Source organism: Lipotes vexillifer, unplaced genomic scaffold (genome assembly GCF_000442215.2).
Source record: "Lipotes vexillifer unplaced genomic scaffold, Lipotes_vexillifer_v1.1 scaffold1303, whole genome shotgun sequence".
NCBI classification, from domain to species: domain Eukaryota; kingdom Metazoa; phylum Chordata; class Mammalia; order Artiodactyla; family Lipotidae; genus Lipotes; species Lipotes vexillifer.
Genome location: NW_006785848.1, coordinates 632,014 through 650,311, shown reverse-complemented (window position 1 = coordinate 650,311; position 18,298 = coordinate 632,014). Strand labels below are relative to the sequence as shown.

Genomic DNA, 18,298 nt, shown 5'->3' with positions numbered 1-18,298 from the left:
GAAATCTTCCCAATTAGTAAAAAATCTGTAGATTTTAACCAGTTACAATCTCAAAAAATGTTCTTCTTAACCATTCGACAGATTAAAGAAAAGAGAAGCACTGGCAAACAGCAGTGTTTTGGTATGTTGATGTAGAAAAATGAGAGGGAATAAAATAGCTGGAATTTAAAAGAGCTTGATAATAAATAATTAGAGTTTGCATAAAAATGATATGAATAATCCCAAAATAAATATACATGCAAATAACTAGGTCACTGAATTTAGAAACATAAGTAAACAACCAGTACCTTGCTTTCCAGTGTAATCTCCTTAACTGCTTCAGTTATTCCTGCAATACCTGTTTAAAATTCAGCAGAATATAACTAAAATTAAGTTGTAAACATCCTCCATTTACCTGATTTAAGAAATATAAAAATACTTAATATTACCTAAATTCTCAAAGTTCTCTGAAACGAGGAGGCAATGTTAGCAGCACTTTTACAAATGAACTCTAATAGGAATAAATAATCCCAAAGGCACCTTTCATATTAAAAATAAAATAAAAAATTTTAAATACCAATTTAATATTTTACCATAAATTATCCTACTCTATCATTCCTCATTTACTATTCTTCACTTATTTACTTTCCTTGTGTGAGTCTATCTAAATAAATATTCATCCTCATAAAATGAACAGATTAAGAGACTACAGGAGTCATATTGGGTTGGTCAAAAGGTTCATTCAGTTTTTTCCGTAAGATGGCTCTAACAGCATTTAGTTATCTAACTTCATTCCAAACAATTTTTTTAGATTGTATGTGACAGCTGTAATATCAGCATGCATTTAAAAAATAAAAACATCAAAATTGGTGAATTTTTGTGTAGCCATTTTACTGTTGAGGATGGAAGAAAAACATTTTCAGCATATTATGCTTTATTATTTCAAGAAAGGTAAAAACATAACAGAAATGCAAAAGGAGATTTGTGTAGCATATGGAGAAGGTGCTGTGACTGATCGAACATGTCAAAAGTGGTTTGTGAAGTTTCGTGCTGGAGATTTCTCTCTGGACAATGCTCCCCGGTCAGGTAGACCAGTTGAGGTTGATACTGATCAATTCGAGACATTAATTGAGAACAATCAATGTTACACCACGTGGGAGATAGCCAACATACGCAAAATATCCAAATCAAGTGTTGAAAATCATTTGCACCAGCTTGGTTATGTTAATCACTTTGATGTTTGGGTTCCACATAAGATAAGCAGAAAAAAACTTTTTTTTTTTTTTTTTTGGCTGTGTTGGGTCTTTGTTGCTGTGTGCGGGCTTTTTTTTTCTCTAGTTGCGGCGAGCAGAGGCTACTCTTTCTTGCAGTGTGCAGGCTTCTCACTGCGTTGGCTTCTCTTGTTGTGGAGCATGGGCTCTAGGTACACGGGCTTCAGTAGTTGCGGCACGGGGGCCCTAGAGAACACGGGTTTCAAATTCGTGGCACGTGGGCTCTGGAGCACAGTCTCCGTAGTTGTGGCGCACGGGCTTAGTTGCTCCACGTCATGTGGGATGTTCCTGGACCAGGGATCGAACCCAAGTCCCCTGCAATGGTAGGCGGATTCTTAACCACTGCGAAGTCCCTGGAAAAAACCTTCTTGACTGTATTTCCACATGCGATTCTGTACTGAAACATAATGAAAACGTTCCGTTTTTAAAACAAGCTGTGACGGGCAGTGAAAAGTGGATACTGTACAATAAAGTGGAATGGCAAAGACTGTGGGGCAAGTGAAATGAACCGCCACCAACCACACCAAAAGCTGGTCTTCATCCAAAGAAGGTGATGTTGTGTATTAGTGGGATTGGAAGGGAGTCCTCTGTTATGAGCGCCTTCTGGAAAACCAAATGATCAATTCCAACAAGTAATGCTCCCAATTAGATGAACTGAAAGCAGCACTCAGTGAAAAGTGTCCAGAATTAGTCAACAGAAAACACATAATCTTCCATCAGGATAATACAAGACCACATGTTTCTTTGATGACCAGGCAAACACTGTTACAGCTTGGCTGGGAAGTTCTGATTCATCTGTCATATTCACCAGACATTGCACCTTCGAATTTCCATTGACTTCAGTCTTTACAAAATTCTCTTAATGGAGAAAATTTCAATTCCCTGGAAGACTGTAAAAGGCACCTGGAACAGTTCTTTGCTCAAAAAGATATAAAGTTTTGGGCTGCCCTGGTGGCGCAGTGATTGGGAGTCCACCTGCCGATGCGGGGGACGTGGGTTCGTGCCCCGGTCCGGGAGGATCCCACATGCCGTGGAGCAGCTGCGCCCGTGAGCCATGGCCGCTGGGCCTGCACGTCCGGAGACTGTTGCTCCGCAGCGGGAGAGACCACAACGGTGAGAGGCCCGCGTACCGCAAAAAAAAACCCAAAACAATGATATAAAGTTTTGGGAAGATGGAATTATGAAGTTGCCTGAAAAATGGCAGAAGGTAGTGGAACAGAAGGGTGAATACGTTGTTCAGGAAAGTTCTTGGTGAAAATGAAAAATGTGTCTTTTATTTAAAAACCGAAGGCTCTTTTTCGCCAACCCAGTATTTACATTTAAACCTGCACTGAAATTTTTTCAACAAGATACTGGTTATACTAAATATGCTATTTAGGGGCTTCCCTTGTGGCACAGTGGCTAAGAATCTGCTTGCCAATGCAGGGGATACAGGTTCGAGCCCTGGTCCGGGAAAATCCCACATGCCGCGGAGCAACTAAGCCCATGAGCCACAACTACTGAGCCCACATGCCACAACTATTGAAGCCCGCGTGCCTAGAGCCCCTGCTCTGCAACAAGAGGAGCCACCGCAATGAGAAGCCCGTGCACTGCAACAAAGAGTAGCCCCTGCTTGCCACAACTAGAGAAAGCCCACATGCAGCAACAAAGACCCAACACAGCCAAAAATAAAATAAATTAACTTTTAAAAATTTAAAATATATATGCTATTTGCTTCAGAAATCCAGGACATTCAGAGGTAGTAATATCATATCAGGTTTATATAGGACTTTTTATTTTACTGTTTCTATATCTTATATAATCCTTACAAACACTATTCTGTAAGGTAATGATTTCTCCCTATAAAGAAATGAAGTCTCCAGAAAAAGAAAGTAATTTGCATGAATCTCACAGTTACATGAATAATCTGGGACTCAACCCACACCTTTTTGGTTCAATGCTCTGTCCAGTGCACCTCATTAAGCAACTACCCTGGAACCTACTTATCTCAATGAAAGGGACATTAAGCAGATGGCAGCATCATAAGTCAGTTAAATAATATTTCTAATTCAAAATACCCATCAGTGTTCTCAATTAAATAGTTCAACAAGGATGGGAAATATTAAAGAAAAAAAACCCCTAAATACAAAATATGCTTTGCTCCTTTGTTAATCTTCTAAAGCTTTGATATATCTGTTAAATATATCCAAACCAAAGAATGACTCATTTCCACAAATGGAAAATGTCACAATCCACAGCTCTAGCATAAAACTTTTACTTCACAGTAGTTTTTCTAGAAATTATTTTATAATAGGTATGATTATAACAGTAAAGCCCAAATATTAACATAATAAATTATTATTACAAAACAATTCACTGAATCTACTACACAGAAACAAAAGAAAATAAACCTCTTCAATCTGTTTAAATATAATGTAGTAGTATCCCATTAAAGCAGACTCTCCTAAAAGTAGGACATACTGGCAAAGAAAAAGACAGCTCAAATGATTCTAATGAAGGTAATACTCTATAAGGCTGTGATGGTTAATTTCATATGTCAACTCAACTTGGGTAGGTAATTGTGTCCCATAGTTTGATCAAACAGCAGTCTAGATGTTGCTGTGAAGGTATTTTTTAGATGTGCTTAACATTTAAATCAGTATACTTAGAGTAAAGCAGATTACCCTCCATAATGTGGGTGAGCCTCATTCAATCAGTCAAAGGCCTTAAGAGAAAAAGACTGAGTGCTCAAGAAGAATTAATTCTGCCTCCAGACTGCCCTTAGACTCCAGCTGCAGCAATCAACTGTTCCCTGAGTCTTCAGGCTGCTGGATGGCCTGACCTGTACATTTCAGAATTGTTAGCTTCCACAATCACGTAAGCCAATTCCTCAAAACAAACCTGTATATATCTATATCCATGGTTTCTCTGGAGAACCATGACTAATACAAGGGCTAACAGAAATAAAAGAAACCTGAGAGAAGAAAAGCAGTGATGAAGCAAAGGGATCTGAGGTGAATAAAGAACCAGGCACCTAGCCTTGTGAGTCAGCTGGAAGCACTGCTTTAAGCCAATCAGAATATAGTTTAAACCTAAAATTCTAAGGGTATCTCTCATAAACATTACTTAGAATTTATGTACACCAAATTAAATGAAGTATAATACTATGTTGCTTTCTATGTAAGAAAATGATGCTACTTGTCTTCTGTCAACATGGCAAACATTTCTTTAGTTGTAGAATTTCTGTAATAGATTTCTGTCAATCCAATCATTCCAGCACCTGCTTATCTCTGTGATGAATGCCCTTTGTAAATATGTACCTGGATTTTGGGGTAGGGGTTATGAAATACAATACAACTAGACAACTTGAGAAACTCACTAACTTGATATCAGAAATACAGTGCTATAACCAGTGGCTCTATTCAGACAACAGGCAATTTCTTACAGATGTGCTACTCACATTTCCCAGTCATGTGAAGACTAAAGCAGAGCAGCTAAAAGATTTTGGAAAGATCCAGGGGAAAAAAGAAAAAAAAAAGTCGAACAGCACTACTCAGTGGAGAAGAGAGGATGATTTTTGAACTTAGTTTAAGAAGTTGTTCAATCTATTTTCTCTAGGCCTTGACATAACAACATTCAACTCATTAAGGAACAAAAGAGCTTCAAATCAAGGAGCTCAATTCCTAAATCTGTTTCTATATCATCATAAGGAAATGATGGCAGTATCCTTTACTCAGAGGAGAAACAGACTTAATGAGGTACTTTTCCCTGTGCAGATTATTTAGCCCTCTGACTACTGCAGTGAGTATCAACTGAGAGTAGCAATTTTGCCCCTCGCAGAATATTTGGCAATGTCTAGAGGCTTTTCTGGTTGTCACGACTGGGAGGATGTGACAGGCATCTAGTGGGTAGAGCCCAGAGATACTGCTAAACATTCTGCAATGCACAGAAAATGCTATGACAAAGAACTATCCTGCCCAAAATGTTTATAGTACTAAGACTGGGAAACTCTGCTCTACCACTACATTTGATATACCTCCTATTCTCTAGGAGTTAGAGGGAGAAAACTTGTTTTTAGTATCCTAGATTTAAACTCAGAACATATTTTCTTTATTAAAACTAAGTCATCATATGCCTTTATGTAGCCTTTTTTGAAAAAATCAAGGCTGTTATAAAAGACTGTAAAGGAGTTTAAAACAATTTAAACTAAATACATGCCATTCTATTCTCCTCTTACCTGTATTATGATAAGTATCTACCCATCCCCCATCACCATCATCTTCTTCAATGATAGCTTCCAATTCATCTGAATATTCCATCTGTTTGCACCGCTTGTAGCATGGCACTATTAAAAAAAAAAATGGCAAAAACAGTTACTAGGACATAATCTGCTTCCTATAAATCCATTAAAAAAAGAGAAAGTTTATTCCATAAAGTATATTTCTGCCACCAAAATATTAGGTAAATATTATATTTTACTTCTAATAGGAGTACTTAATTTAAGAGTTACATTCAACCCACAAAATTATTTGACCACACTTATCTTTCCCTAAATAGCTTTGTTAGAAGACAAATACAAAGGCTCTACTGGGAGTGTTCTATATATTCTCTACCCTGATGATCTGTGAAGATCAACAAAGCTGAAGTCAGAGATGACATTGTTCAACCTCAGGCTAATGAATAATATACTATTTTAACAGCTTTACTCTCAGGACATGGAGGCACCACCTGTCATACTCAGAGGTGGTAGAGGTGACCTCTGGTTTGCAGTGCTAAAGTAACTTTCAACATGTATTTCATAATTCATATTTAAGCTCCAGCTATTCATAATGGATAAACCAGTTTAAAGTTCACTAACCTGCTAACTAAACTTTATTCTCTTACACAAATTGGTGCCAAGTTTTTCATATAGCAAATATATCGATTAACAGGTATTATAATTCATATAAGCCTAAAATTGAAAAATTATAAGGTAACAACATTACGACACGGGGTCAACAAAATGCTATTAACCTCCTGATTTTTTTTTAAAACAAGCAAGATATAAATGACCAATCCTATCAAAACATATACTGTAGGAAATAAAAAACTGGTGTTTTGTATATGTTTTCCCTTTCCTATAATGAGCAAATTAGAATAGAAATCAATGTATTGTTATGTGATTAGATAGGGACTGTGACAACGTTTTGATGTTGTTTTCAAATTAGCTTCATAAATAACTTCATTAACTTCATAAATACCTCTTTCAGAAACATTAGGCAATCTTTCAATGACACAACGGACAATAAAACCTCTAGCTTTGCGATTTTAGATATCAAAGACAGTATCAGTTATACTTTCCATGAAAAATTTAAGTCTAAACATGATTAAAATAGCTAAAAAGATTATGATTATGAAGTCTGCTTAAAAAGCCCAATGAGAAAAAAGTTCACTTTGCTTAAAGCTCTTTTCCTTCATATCTTAAAACTAGACTTTTTTGGCAAAAAGAAATAACAAAAAGGAAGGAGATAAAATCAAGTACGGAAAAAATACTCTACCCATAGAAAATCCAGAGTTTCATTAAATTTCCAAATTTCTGTCTGAGGGAAGCTGCAAGTACCGCTTTAAGCATGAATTAAGATCAGCAAGTGCTAAGGTTTTTTAAAAAATGTAACTCTTTGCGCAAAATTAACTAATATATACGACATAATTCTTACCATTTTTGGTGACCAAAAATTGTTTGCCTGATGGTAGGTAAGCCTTCACTTTCAATTCCTCCCCTGTAGCCCTTTAAAAAGAGTGAAAAGCACCAAAATACAAAAAATATTTTAAAAGACAAAGACAGAAGATATCACATGTTAATCTCAACACTACACAATCCACACCCCTGAGAAAATTATTTTAGGATTGGTTTGGGAAGAATGCCATAAGTGACATACGTCACAGCAATGAAGAGCACAGCAATATTTTATTGTAAGAAAAATGTACCAAGAGATGCAGACAGACCAAAAGAATTTGGATTAAATATTAGACAAAAAGGTAGAATAATACAGAACTATATTATGCAACTATTGTGTCTGCCTCTAACCAAATATAATCTCATTCAGATTTTTGATCTTAAAGTACTACTGCTCATCTGAAGACCAAGAGGAGGCAGAAAAATAGCTCTATGACATTACATAACAAAGTAGGTGGTTCACAAGATCCATATTCCTACCACTGTATTAAAATTGGAACCAAGAGATAAAAGATGCTTTGAATCACAAGATGATAACGTTGAGAATAATAATGGTTGTAAGAAACAAAAAATCCTTTTATTGAGTGCATATTAAGTATAGGACCTAGAACTCTAACACGCAGCATTTTTATATAATCCTCAGATATCTAAAAACTGAGTAACATTTATATTCCCACTTTATAAGTAAGTAAACAAAAGCTCACAGTCACAAAACCAGAAGGTAGAGGAGCCAGAATGGAGCCAAGTGACTCTAGGGCTCCTGCTCTTGAACACTGCTCCCTCTGTGGGTCAGAGCCAGCTATTTGATTTTGGGGGGCTACTCTGGAATATCTCACTAAGAAATTTGTTCAAAGATTCTTCTGTGGGTCACCTAGGGGAACTGGTCAGAGCTAGAGTGGCAAGTGGTATCTGTCACAAATATAAATGAGCATAAATTTTGAGTTCTGCTGCTGTCTTAAGCTTCAGTCTAAACTTCAAACCATAGATTTGAGCATAAGATAAAGCCAGGAAATGTCCTAAAACCATCTGGCAGGCTTCTAGTATCTTTAGACCATTTCCAAGTGTCAAATTCAACAACATCATGGTAATGCCTGAAGTTCTGCAGGAAGATGATATAATACAGTCACGATGGCACCTGTAAACATGAACATATAGCATAGAAATGGTCTGTTTCTAGCACTGATTTAAAATGAATTGTTCCTTTGGCCCCAACAATTTAGCCAGAAGTATAGACGTTGGAGTGTGATATAATTGAGTTCTAAGTTACAATAAAATTATTTAAACCATCACAATTTATGAAATGGAACTATAAACTACTACCTGCTAAAAGAAGATCCTGTCCATATATATACCAACCCCTATAACAATACTATAGGTTATATAACTAAACTAACTAGACAACTAAGGGCTTCAACAAAGAAATCTGAATAAAGAAAATGCATATCTATCACACGTGTATTGAAGAAAATCCTTATTTAGTTCTTTTTCCATAAAATGACTATTATCTTAAATTTTATATAACTATGTGACTTGAAATATACATATATATTGTAGACCACAACATAGCTAAATATAGTTTTAACAATTTAGGGAGGAAAAAAGTCTAAAACCAGAGAGCTTCTATAATATGAACATCATTTAAAATATGGAACAGAAATACACATAGGAAAGACAAGGACATAAAAATAAATGAACCTGACATTTCGGCCTTCCTTGGTACATAAAAAACAATGTTCTACAAGATAAAGAGCAACTGATCAAAAGCAGTAAGAACTATTCTGGATATGTGTTTAAGCATAAAAATTAAGGGTAGGTTGGGCACTGGCCAAAGGCTCGGTGACACAAATGCAGTTTCTCTTTCACTTTCTGAAATGTTGAAAACAGTCCAGGAACCCACTTTACTATTTTACAGATCCCAAAAGGCCCACGGTCCCCAAACAGGGGACAGACAGAATCATGAAACTCACAGAGGAGCAAGGACTTGTTAAAAAAAAAAAAAAAAAAAAAATTAAGGGTAATAGAAGAGGCCACAAATGAAAGAGAATTCTAACTGTGATTTTAAATAGTTTAATTATTTAAGCTCTTTAGATATTAAGGAAAACATTATCAATCAGAATCTTGTTAACTCTAGAACCCCTGCTCCCAAATCAAAACTCTACCTTTCAACTACAATTGAAAAAGTGTCACTGAGGGAAAAAAAAGGATGTAACAAGTTGAACCACTCATATCCAAACAATATGATAATTCCAAACAATTCTAGCCTAATTAAAATAGTCTGCCAGTATTGGGATCAATTTTGCAGCTACTGCCAGGTGCTTTTATCGTAAGTATTCAAAGTAATGAAACTGAAGTTGTTTTAAAACATTCTGTTATTATTCAGATATTTAAAAAACACATTACGAGAACTGCTAGTTGCTTAAATTACTTTATAATTAAAAGAAAAGTTAATGAGAAAATAAAAATTTGAGAAGTCTGTTACAAGTAGATTTCCAATTAAGACCTTATTTGGTATCATGAATCTCTCAACTTTTGAGCTCATTCCTAAAAAGGGGAGAAACTTTTGAACCTTAAAGAAGGTCTTATGGTAAAGAACCATAAGATTCTGCAAAATTCTGCATTTATAAATGTCATAAAAAAATTCAGGGCTTCCCTCGTGGCGCAGTGGTTGAGAGTGCCTGCCGACGCAGGGGACACGGGTTCGTGCCCCGGTCCGGGAAGGTCCCCCATGCCGCGGAACGGCTAGACCCGTGAGCCATGGCCGCTGAGCCTGTGCTCCGCAACAGGAGAGGCCACAAGAGTGAGAGGCCCGTGTACCACAAAAAAAAAAAAAAATTCAATACATTTTAATTTGAAAAATAAGCTAATCAGGTTCCTTAAAAAACTAAAAATACAACTACCATATGACCCAGCAATCCCACTACTGGACATATATCCTGAGAAAACCATAATTCAAAAAGAGTCATGTACCACAATGTTCACTGCAGCTCTATTTACAATAGCCCGGAGATGGAAACAACCTAAGTGTCCATCATCGGATGAATGGATAAAGAAGATGTGGCACATATATACAATGGAATATAACTCAGCCATAAAAAGAAATGAAATTGAGCTATTTGTAGTGAGGTGGATGGACCTAGAGTCTGTCATATAGAGTGAAGTCAGTCAGAAAGAGAAAAACAAATACCATATGCTAACACATACATATGGAATCTAAAAAAAAAAGGTTCTCATGAACCTAGGGGCAGGACAGGAATAAAGATGCAGACGTAGAGAATGGACTTGAGGAAATGGGGAGGGGCAAGGGTAAGCTGGGACAAAGTGAGAGAGTAGCACTGACATATATACACTACCAAATGTAAAACAGATAGCTAGTGGGAAGCAGCTGTGTAGCACAGGGAGATCAGCTCAGTGCTTCGTGACCACCTAGAGGGGTGAGATAGGGAGGGTGGGAGGGAGATGCAAGAGGGAGGGGATATGGGGATATATGTATACATACAGCTGATTCACTCTGTTACACAGCAGAAACTAACACAACATTGTAAAGCAATTATACTCCAATAAAGATGTTAAATATTACGCTTATGAACAGAAAAAAAAAGCGAATCAAAGTTATTAAACTTTTGAAAATTATTTTTTAAAGACCCATCACAAGAACAGACTTAGACACTATAAAGAAACAGAATAATGGTAAAGGAAGTAAGGCATTTATCTCAAAAATCTCCAACTTTTGTGCTAACAGCAAAACAAAACAGGCATAATGCTCAGTTTTTCTTCATTTATTTTACATTGGCAACACTGGAGCACTATTTAATAGAAAAATCTACTAGAGGAGGGTTAAACAGGTCATTCTAATTTTCATACACTAATCTATTTTGTAAAGTGCCAAAATTATGAAGTCACACCTTTTATAAACTTTCTATTCCTCACTCAAGAGTACTTACCATTGCCATGTTGGACAGTGGTGGACTAAGTGATCTCCAGCTGCTACAAACTATTGAAAATTTAGAAGAAATATGAAAAAAGGAAAAAAGAAAAATTGAACATCATTGAATATAAGGTGGCAAAATACCAAAGGGATCATCCTGTGTAACCCTGATTCAAAATAATCAATTAAAATGCAAACAGCACCAACTTGCTCTACCAGCCTAAAGATTTATTTTAGAATATTTATTAAAACTAAAAAATTTTTAACATCCATGAAAATGTAAATTAATTTTGGAAGAAAAAATACTGAGTGCTGTTAATTTTTTTATTCAATTGTAATCACTGGATTTATATAATGCCAAAAGCATACAGTACCATGAAATGAATAAGGGTAACACAACAGGATTTTAAAATGCCAAAAACCACTTTATGGATGAATGAAATGTAGAGCAATTCTTGCTAATGGTTGAAAAGTCAGTGAAGATCTTTGAAAAAATTACTAAATAACTACAGTTCTATGATGTAAGAATAGTTTATTACATCACAGTGCACACCTCATTTTAAAAAAATTTAAGTAACATCTTATTTTGAAAGCTTTTTCACAATATTAAAGGAATCATTAATAAAAGTGAGAAATGTACTTCCAAACAATGGGGAAAAAGTTAGAAACTTTTGGATTGAATCAGAAAACACCAAGACAATCAAGAAATTGAATCCTCTAACACATCTTGGACTTTCTGGGCAGGCTGAACATTGTACAAATTTTTGTTTTTCTTCAGAAATGAAAAACAGACTCAGGAATAAAGAGTTTAATCTTCTGAGACTGTCCATTATACATGAGCGTGGACTGATCTTATCGCAAGACAGAAATCCTGCTTATTCTTGAGAGTAGAAAATGAAAGTCTGTTAAACACAACTGCAGTGTCCCAACTCAGGCTATATGCACACATACGTCCCCAATTACTATTTCACAACAGCTCTAACTTAAAATCATGTATTGTTCATGGGTTTATTACACAGCAAAAAATTATATTATCTTTAACCTTCTAATGTCTTTCTGAGAAAAGTATGTCTATGTATGATATTCTGCTTTAATTTGAGAGAATAAAACTCTAGAAAATAAGAGTTCTGACAGTAACTTCTTTTACGAAGATAGATTAACAAGATAAGATTTAGCAGCATACTCCCCAAAGTAACTTTACAATATGTTTCTGTTCTTTTATTTAAATAATTTCTTTACTACTTAAAGGGATTAGGTAAAGACAAAAACCCAAATGAAAGCAATACCCTCTCCTCCAGGTTTTAAGCATTTTGGGTCTTTGCAACCAGATGCTGCATAACTCTACGGCTATTGGGAACTAATTCATCATCACCAAAAAAGTATTAATTTAACAAAGTGCAAGCAAAACAAAGAATTAAAAACTTAAAAATTCTTTAATGATACTGCCTTGAGATCACAAGACTCTAATATTTTATTCCCCAGCACCTCTGGTGGCATCCACTGAAAAAATAACAAAAACACTAGAAGATAAGGAAAAATATAAAAGAACATAGAATTGCTATGCTACTAATGATATTTAGTACATGTGTATATCTGCTCTCATTAGCAGTGGCCATTATTATTATTACATGCTTCCTATGTTCAAATGAAAGATTCAAGTTTCTAAATTCTCAATACTGCTTACAGTAGCTTTCTCTTAGTGATTAAATATTGGATAAGACTGAATAACTTTAACAAGGTAGAATCAATATTAACATTCTGATGAACAACTTTATTCTTCAAGCTATCCTCTATTACTAGTACTCCATTTACTCAAGTCATACACATGTTGTACATTAAAGTATTTTTAGTCAGACAGTACCATATTAGATAATGCCTGTCCTTATTTTTAAACACAATACTTCCACACCTCTCAATGAAAACAAAAAGGTAGGTAGAGGCTGACAGCCAGAAGCCCAGAAACAGTAAGAGAAAACGAACAGACCAAGTCAGTATAGTACTGATCCAAAGCATTTTGTCTTCTGGTTTTCTTCCCCTAGACTCATTCTAATCTAATTAAATCCCGGAATTGCACTCTATCTCAATTCAGCATTAGGTGGTTGGTACCCAGCTGAGCTAGTTTTTGCCTTGCATTTGTTTAAAAATGGGCAAGAAAATGGGGAAATTCATAAATCACTTCATGATACACTTAAGTGTAAGAGTTATTCATTGTAGGACTAGTAGCTGTTTTAAAATGGTTTGCTTAATTCTATTCAATGACCACAGACTTGTATCTCTAAATCCAACTATCTATTTACCAATTAGCCATTTTCACATAGAGGAGATAAAGTCGAAGGGTACAAGAAAAACAGCACACTTTCATCTCTGCTCTTTATTTTAGATACTGAGTTTCAAGAACATTAATGATATCCTTAAGCTCAAAATTTAGCTTTATTTGGCATTCAAGGTATTAAACTCATGATGCCTTAAGGCAGACTGGGTTCTTTAGAGAATGTCGAGTCAAAATCCCTCATCTTAAAGATGAGGAAACATGAGGCCTGTGCTTAGATAGATTAATTGATTTGCCTGAGTCAGAATAGGAGAAATTAGAGAAATGGGTCTAGAAGGCAGGTCTTCTAGGTTTTATCCATACTATTCTGTGTCTTCACTAAACATGAAGACAATTTTAGATAAAATTTTAGATAAAACTGTCAGTTAAGCACACCATCCTTTGAACTTACAAGGATTTGGGACTGAAGAGATTCCATCACAATTGAAAACTAAAAGATCAGTTAATTCCCTGGCTTGAGGTCTTAGAATTTACAACCAGATCATACAGCATGGCTCATTTCAATAAAGTTCCATTGCCAATGACTGGTACTTTTAATGAGAGTTAAAGGTGAAGCTCATATAAATTATTTGCCATTCATTAAGACTAAAAAATAAGTCTGCTGTAACCATAACTATTCATAAAACTGGAGTCCCAAAGGATTTTTAGACCAGAATGTATTTCTCTAAAGACAACAAAATAAACTACCTAAAGGAAAGACAATACTTTTATTATATAGATTTAGTGAACAAGTAAAATGATTCCTCAAAATATAATTCTATATTAAAAGTATAATAAAACACAACTGGCCTATAAAAGAGCCATCTGTTTCAGCATTAAGCAGATTCATCATTGTCTGGTTAGTAGAAAAAGTGAAAGAATGGTGGGGAAAAAAAATCAATGTTAAATATGTAGCAATAAAATATTTAAGCTGAATACTGATAGAAAACTTAATATCCAAGCATTGAGACAAAGTTTCCAAATGGAAAGCCATGAAAACTCATGTTTGAGGTAGAAAGAAGCAAGACAACAAACGCCAGAGTCCACTGCACAGCTCAATATAATACAAATATAAGTGAAGGATAAGTCACTATAGGAATCTTTTCCATTTCCTCTCCCTCCCTCATTTCTAAATAAAAAGAAATTACAGAAAAATATGAGAAATGACAAACTGAGAGAGAAGTTACATTTTCTTTTATGGGAAATAGAAATTGCTATTATTGTAATTACAATTACAAAATTGTAATTACAATTACAAAATTGCTAATATAGTCAACAGGATCTAATTTTACTCAAATCAAGATTAAATTTCAAGATGTTTTCTTATAAAACACAAAAGCCACCCAGTTTTATGTAATTGTAGAATATAATAGCTTTATACTGATATCTTCAATACTCACCTCTTCTGGGGTGATAACACCTGTTTCCTTAAACTTTGATTCCTATAGAAAGTAAAAAGAATAACAGTATTACACTATCTCTCACTTTCAACTGAAAATGTTTGTGGGCAACTATTTGCTTGGTACCCATCTAGGTAATGGAGCATGTGCAAAAAAACAATCTGTCACTGGTACCTGACCTCAAGGAATATGTAAGCACAACAGAGGAAATTGACATGAAAATAATCACAATATAATGTGATCAGTGCTATATTAGAGCAAAACTCTTTGGAAAAATATTCAAAGATTTATACAGGGGCTTCCCTGGTGGCGCAGTGGTTGAGAGTCTGCTTGCCGATGCAGGGGACATGGGTTTGTGCCCCGGTCCGGGAGGATCCCACATGCCGCGGAGCTGCTGGGCCCGTGAGCCATGGCTGCTGAGCCTGCGCGGCCGGAGACTGTGCTCCGAACAGGAGAGGCCACAGCAGTGAGAGGCCCGCGTACCGCAAAAAAAAAAAAAGAAAAAAAAAAGATTTATACAAACATTAAACCTCAAAATAATTTTGTGAAATGACGAAATATCATTATTTTACAGAACAGAAAAACGTCTTAAAGATGTTTAAACATATTACAATTCAGCCAATGTCCCATTTGAGTAATATTAGAAACCAAATCTAGAAGTCCTAAATCACTTAATACTTTCCCATTATTCTCATCTCCACCAAGATATTATACAATATTCTCTCCTCTAAAGCAAGGATGTTACTTACCGAATTTTTCTAAAGTTTAAGTTATACATAAGATTTTGTGGTAGAAATCTACAAAAATGAAGATTCATTTATGAACATTATTGATTCAAAAAACACCAAATAACTACTATATGCCAAGCACTATTTAAGGTAATAGGGACATAGAGTGAATAAAATAGACCATACTCCTCCTTGTCCGCATAAGAAGTTTAAACTAGTTCAGGGAGAAAAGCCAAATGGTCATCAATATCAAAAAGAAAAATGGGGCAGAGAGGAAACTGGTCAGGGGTGGAGGGAGAGAGATGGTTATTTAAACTAGGATGGTAAGAGAAAAAAGACTACACTGATGGGTGACTATAGAGTAGAGACCTTAAGAAAGGAACCAGCCACAAGGCTGTCTGGAGGAAGAGCATTTCAGGCAGAGGGAAGAGCAAATGCAAAACCCAAGGCAAGCGAGTGCTTGATGGATAACACAGAAGGTCAGATTGGCTTTTAAGCAAAAGTGAATAAGGGCTTTTGCTTAAAAGCCAGTAGTAGGTGAGAAAGGACCCTCTACCAAACAAGTATAGGCTTAAAGATCATTGTAAGGACTCTGGCTTTTACTGTACATGTTCCAAACCATGATTTTTCTTAATTTTTACTCGTTGGGATAAATCAACATCTATTTCCCAGGGATTTAGCTTTTTCTCCTTGCCTTCCATGTCTAGTAGGAAACTACAAGAATTCACTCTGTAAACCAACAGTTTGCACAGGGAAGATCAAGGAGAGGGTCATTAATTCTGCTTTCCTTATTACTAAAAATACATACTAACAAGCTAACACATTCTTTCAGTTTGGTGAACAAGTAGAATGCTTTCTCAATACATAATCCTATAAGCTGAAAATAGTAGTTTTATATTTTATGTGGGAGGTTTTTTTTTCTCTTGCTCCTCTCTCCCTGAAACTAAACAGTTTTAATAATTGTGTATTATTTAAATGCTGTATGCCTAGTAAGTTAGACGTTTCTGATAAGATGACATAATATGCAAAAGAATCATTCGATTCAAATGTCAAAAAAATTATTTTCAAAGTTGACTGAATAATCTTAATTATGATGGGTTTCACAGTAAACAAATGTAAGCGTAGCAAGTGTTGGAGTTTTCATTTATAAACTTTTTTTTTAACTTGGCCCAACAAGATATCATTTTAAAACCATTCTTAGAAGTAAGTATTTAAAAACTGCAGGACTAATATTTCGCTTTGTCATGGAAAGGGAGAAAAGTAAAATCTTTTTAGAACACCAAAGTAACTTCTTTAATAGAGAGGAACAACCATTTCCATGGATATTTCATCCTACACTAAGATTTGTAAAATTTTAATAAAAGCTTAAAGAAAAAAACACTTAAGCAAGAAATCGCTATTCATTTACTATCATTGCTCGCTTTTCAGAAAGGAAAAATAAAGATACAATAACAAAAAACTTACCATAAAGGGTTATAAAAGAAAAACTCGAATGCAATTCTAGAAATTTATCTTTGAAAATAAGTCAGTCACTGCTGTAATAGCTAACGTGTCACAATTTTTAGTTTAAAAATGCTGTTATTGCCAATGTAAAAAAAAAATTTATGTATCTAGAAGGGTCAAGCTGCTCCGTATTACCACTGACGTCCAAGATGAACTAGCTTCAGCTATTTTAAAACTTGGGAAAGGGGGTTTTGCCTGTAACTGGGTTCAACGGTACTGAAAGAAATAATGTTGCAAATTTCACCTTGTTCCACTGAAATCTAATAAGCTGCGACCTCATTCACAACTTACTATTTCAAACTCCTAATTACAAGACTTACTACGAAATTTGAAAGAAAAAAAGTAACATGTCATTTTAGTACCAAACAGATTCATTTCTTTAAAATAAGCAAAATCCTTGTTTAAAAAGTTCAAAAGACTTCCGATGTTAGGATTTAATGTTCTAAAACCCACTTAGCTGCGGACTACGCTCCAACCCGATGTACCCAGACGAGCTGAGTTCTGGCGGGTGAAGTACGCACAGAGCGTCGCTCCAAGTTTACCCTAGAGAACAGCGAGATAAGCTGTTGGTGGTACGCACCTTTTCCCGCGTACCACCCTACACCGCTCCCCACCGGACAACACCGTGACTCCCCCGGCGTCCGGTCCTCGGTCCCTGCAGAGCCAAGCGTGAGCATGACAACCCCCGGCAAGCCCGGCTTACCTTGAGGACCGGGGTCAGGTACTCAGCCACTTCCAGTGCCTTTCCCTTCACCGTGTTAATCACATTCTGCATCCTGGGGCCGGAATAGCGGCCGGCCCCGGGTCGGAGAGGAAAGGGCAGCCGGGACAGTGGTCGGGAGTCAGAAAATGTCCCCGCTGCCGCCGACTCGCCTCAGCACCGGCCGGCGGCACCCGAGGGGACGGGACGCGACGGGAGGGACGGGACGAGGGGGAGGGGCGGCCGGCGCGGCACTCAAGGGCAGGGCGCGCGCTCCTCGCGCCCCAGGCCGCGCGCGGCAGACCAGGCCCAGCTGTCACCTGGCCGCGAGCAAGGGCGGCGGGGCTGCGCTGGAAGAAGAGGGCGCACGCGCACCCCTGGCCCTCTCGGGAGGAGTCTTCTCTGCCAGCCTTCACTCGCGCCCCTTCCGGCTTCCGCTTCTTACTCTCGCCCTCTAGCCGTAGCTCCGCCGCCACCTGGGCCTCACGTGACACAGGAGTCTCCGGGCACGTGACGGGAGAAAGGCCACGCTGGGGCGGGATCGGGTCGCTTCTCCCCTCCCTCCGGAAACGTAACACTGAGCGCGCTTGCGCAATGGGCGCCAGGTCCGCTTTTGCCCAGTCGGGTCGTTATTGTGCTTTTTGTTCCGGAATAGGAGGGTCGGGTCCAAAGGCTTATTCGCCTTTCTTTTTCTCCCATAGATTCTCCGCGTATGGACCCTAAAAGCTACCGCTGCTGCTGCTGTGGACCTAGACAGTTACTGTCTCAGCTTTAGGATGTACGCTCTTC

At 36.8% G+C, this 18,298-nt stretch overlaps 1 protein-coding gene across 1 annotated transcript in view; it reads right to left on the bottom strand.

Annotated features, from left to right (window-relative positions):
• Positions 1-18,003, bottom strand: part of ATG3 (autophagy related 3) — a 29,122-nt gene extending 11,119 nt beyond the window's left edge. The window contains exons 1-6 of the mRNA XM_007458160.1: positions 17,513-18,003; positions 14,579-14,620; positions 10,887-10,936; positions 6,926-6,996; positions 5,467-5,574; positions 288-337 (exon numbers count right to left, since the gene is read on the bottom strand). Of these exons, the coding sequence (XP_007458222.1) occupies positions 288-337; positions 5,467-5,574; positions 6,926-6,996; positions 10,887-10,936; positions 14,579-14,620; positions 17,513-17,584 (393 nt within the window). The 5' untranslated portion in view covers positions 17,585-18,003. The remainder of the gene's footprint in view (positions 1-287; positions 338-5,466; positions 5,575-6,925; positions 6,997-10,886; positions 10,937-14,578; positions 14,621-17,512) is intronic.
• Positions 18,004-18,298: the final 295 nt, after the last annotated feature.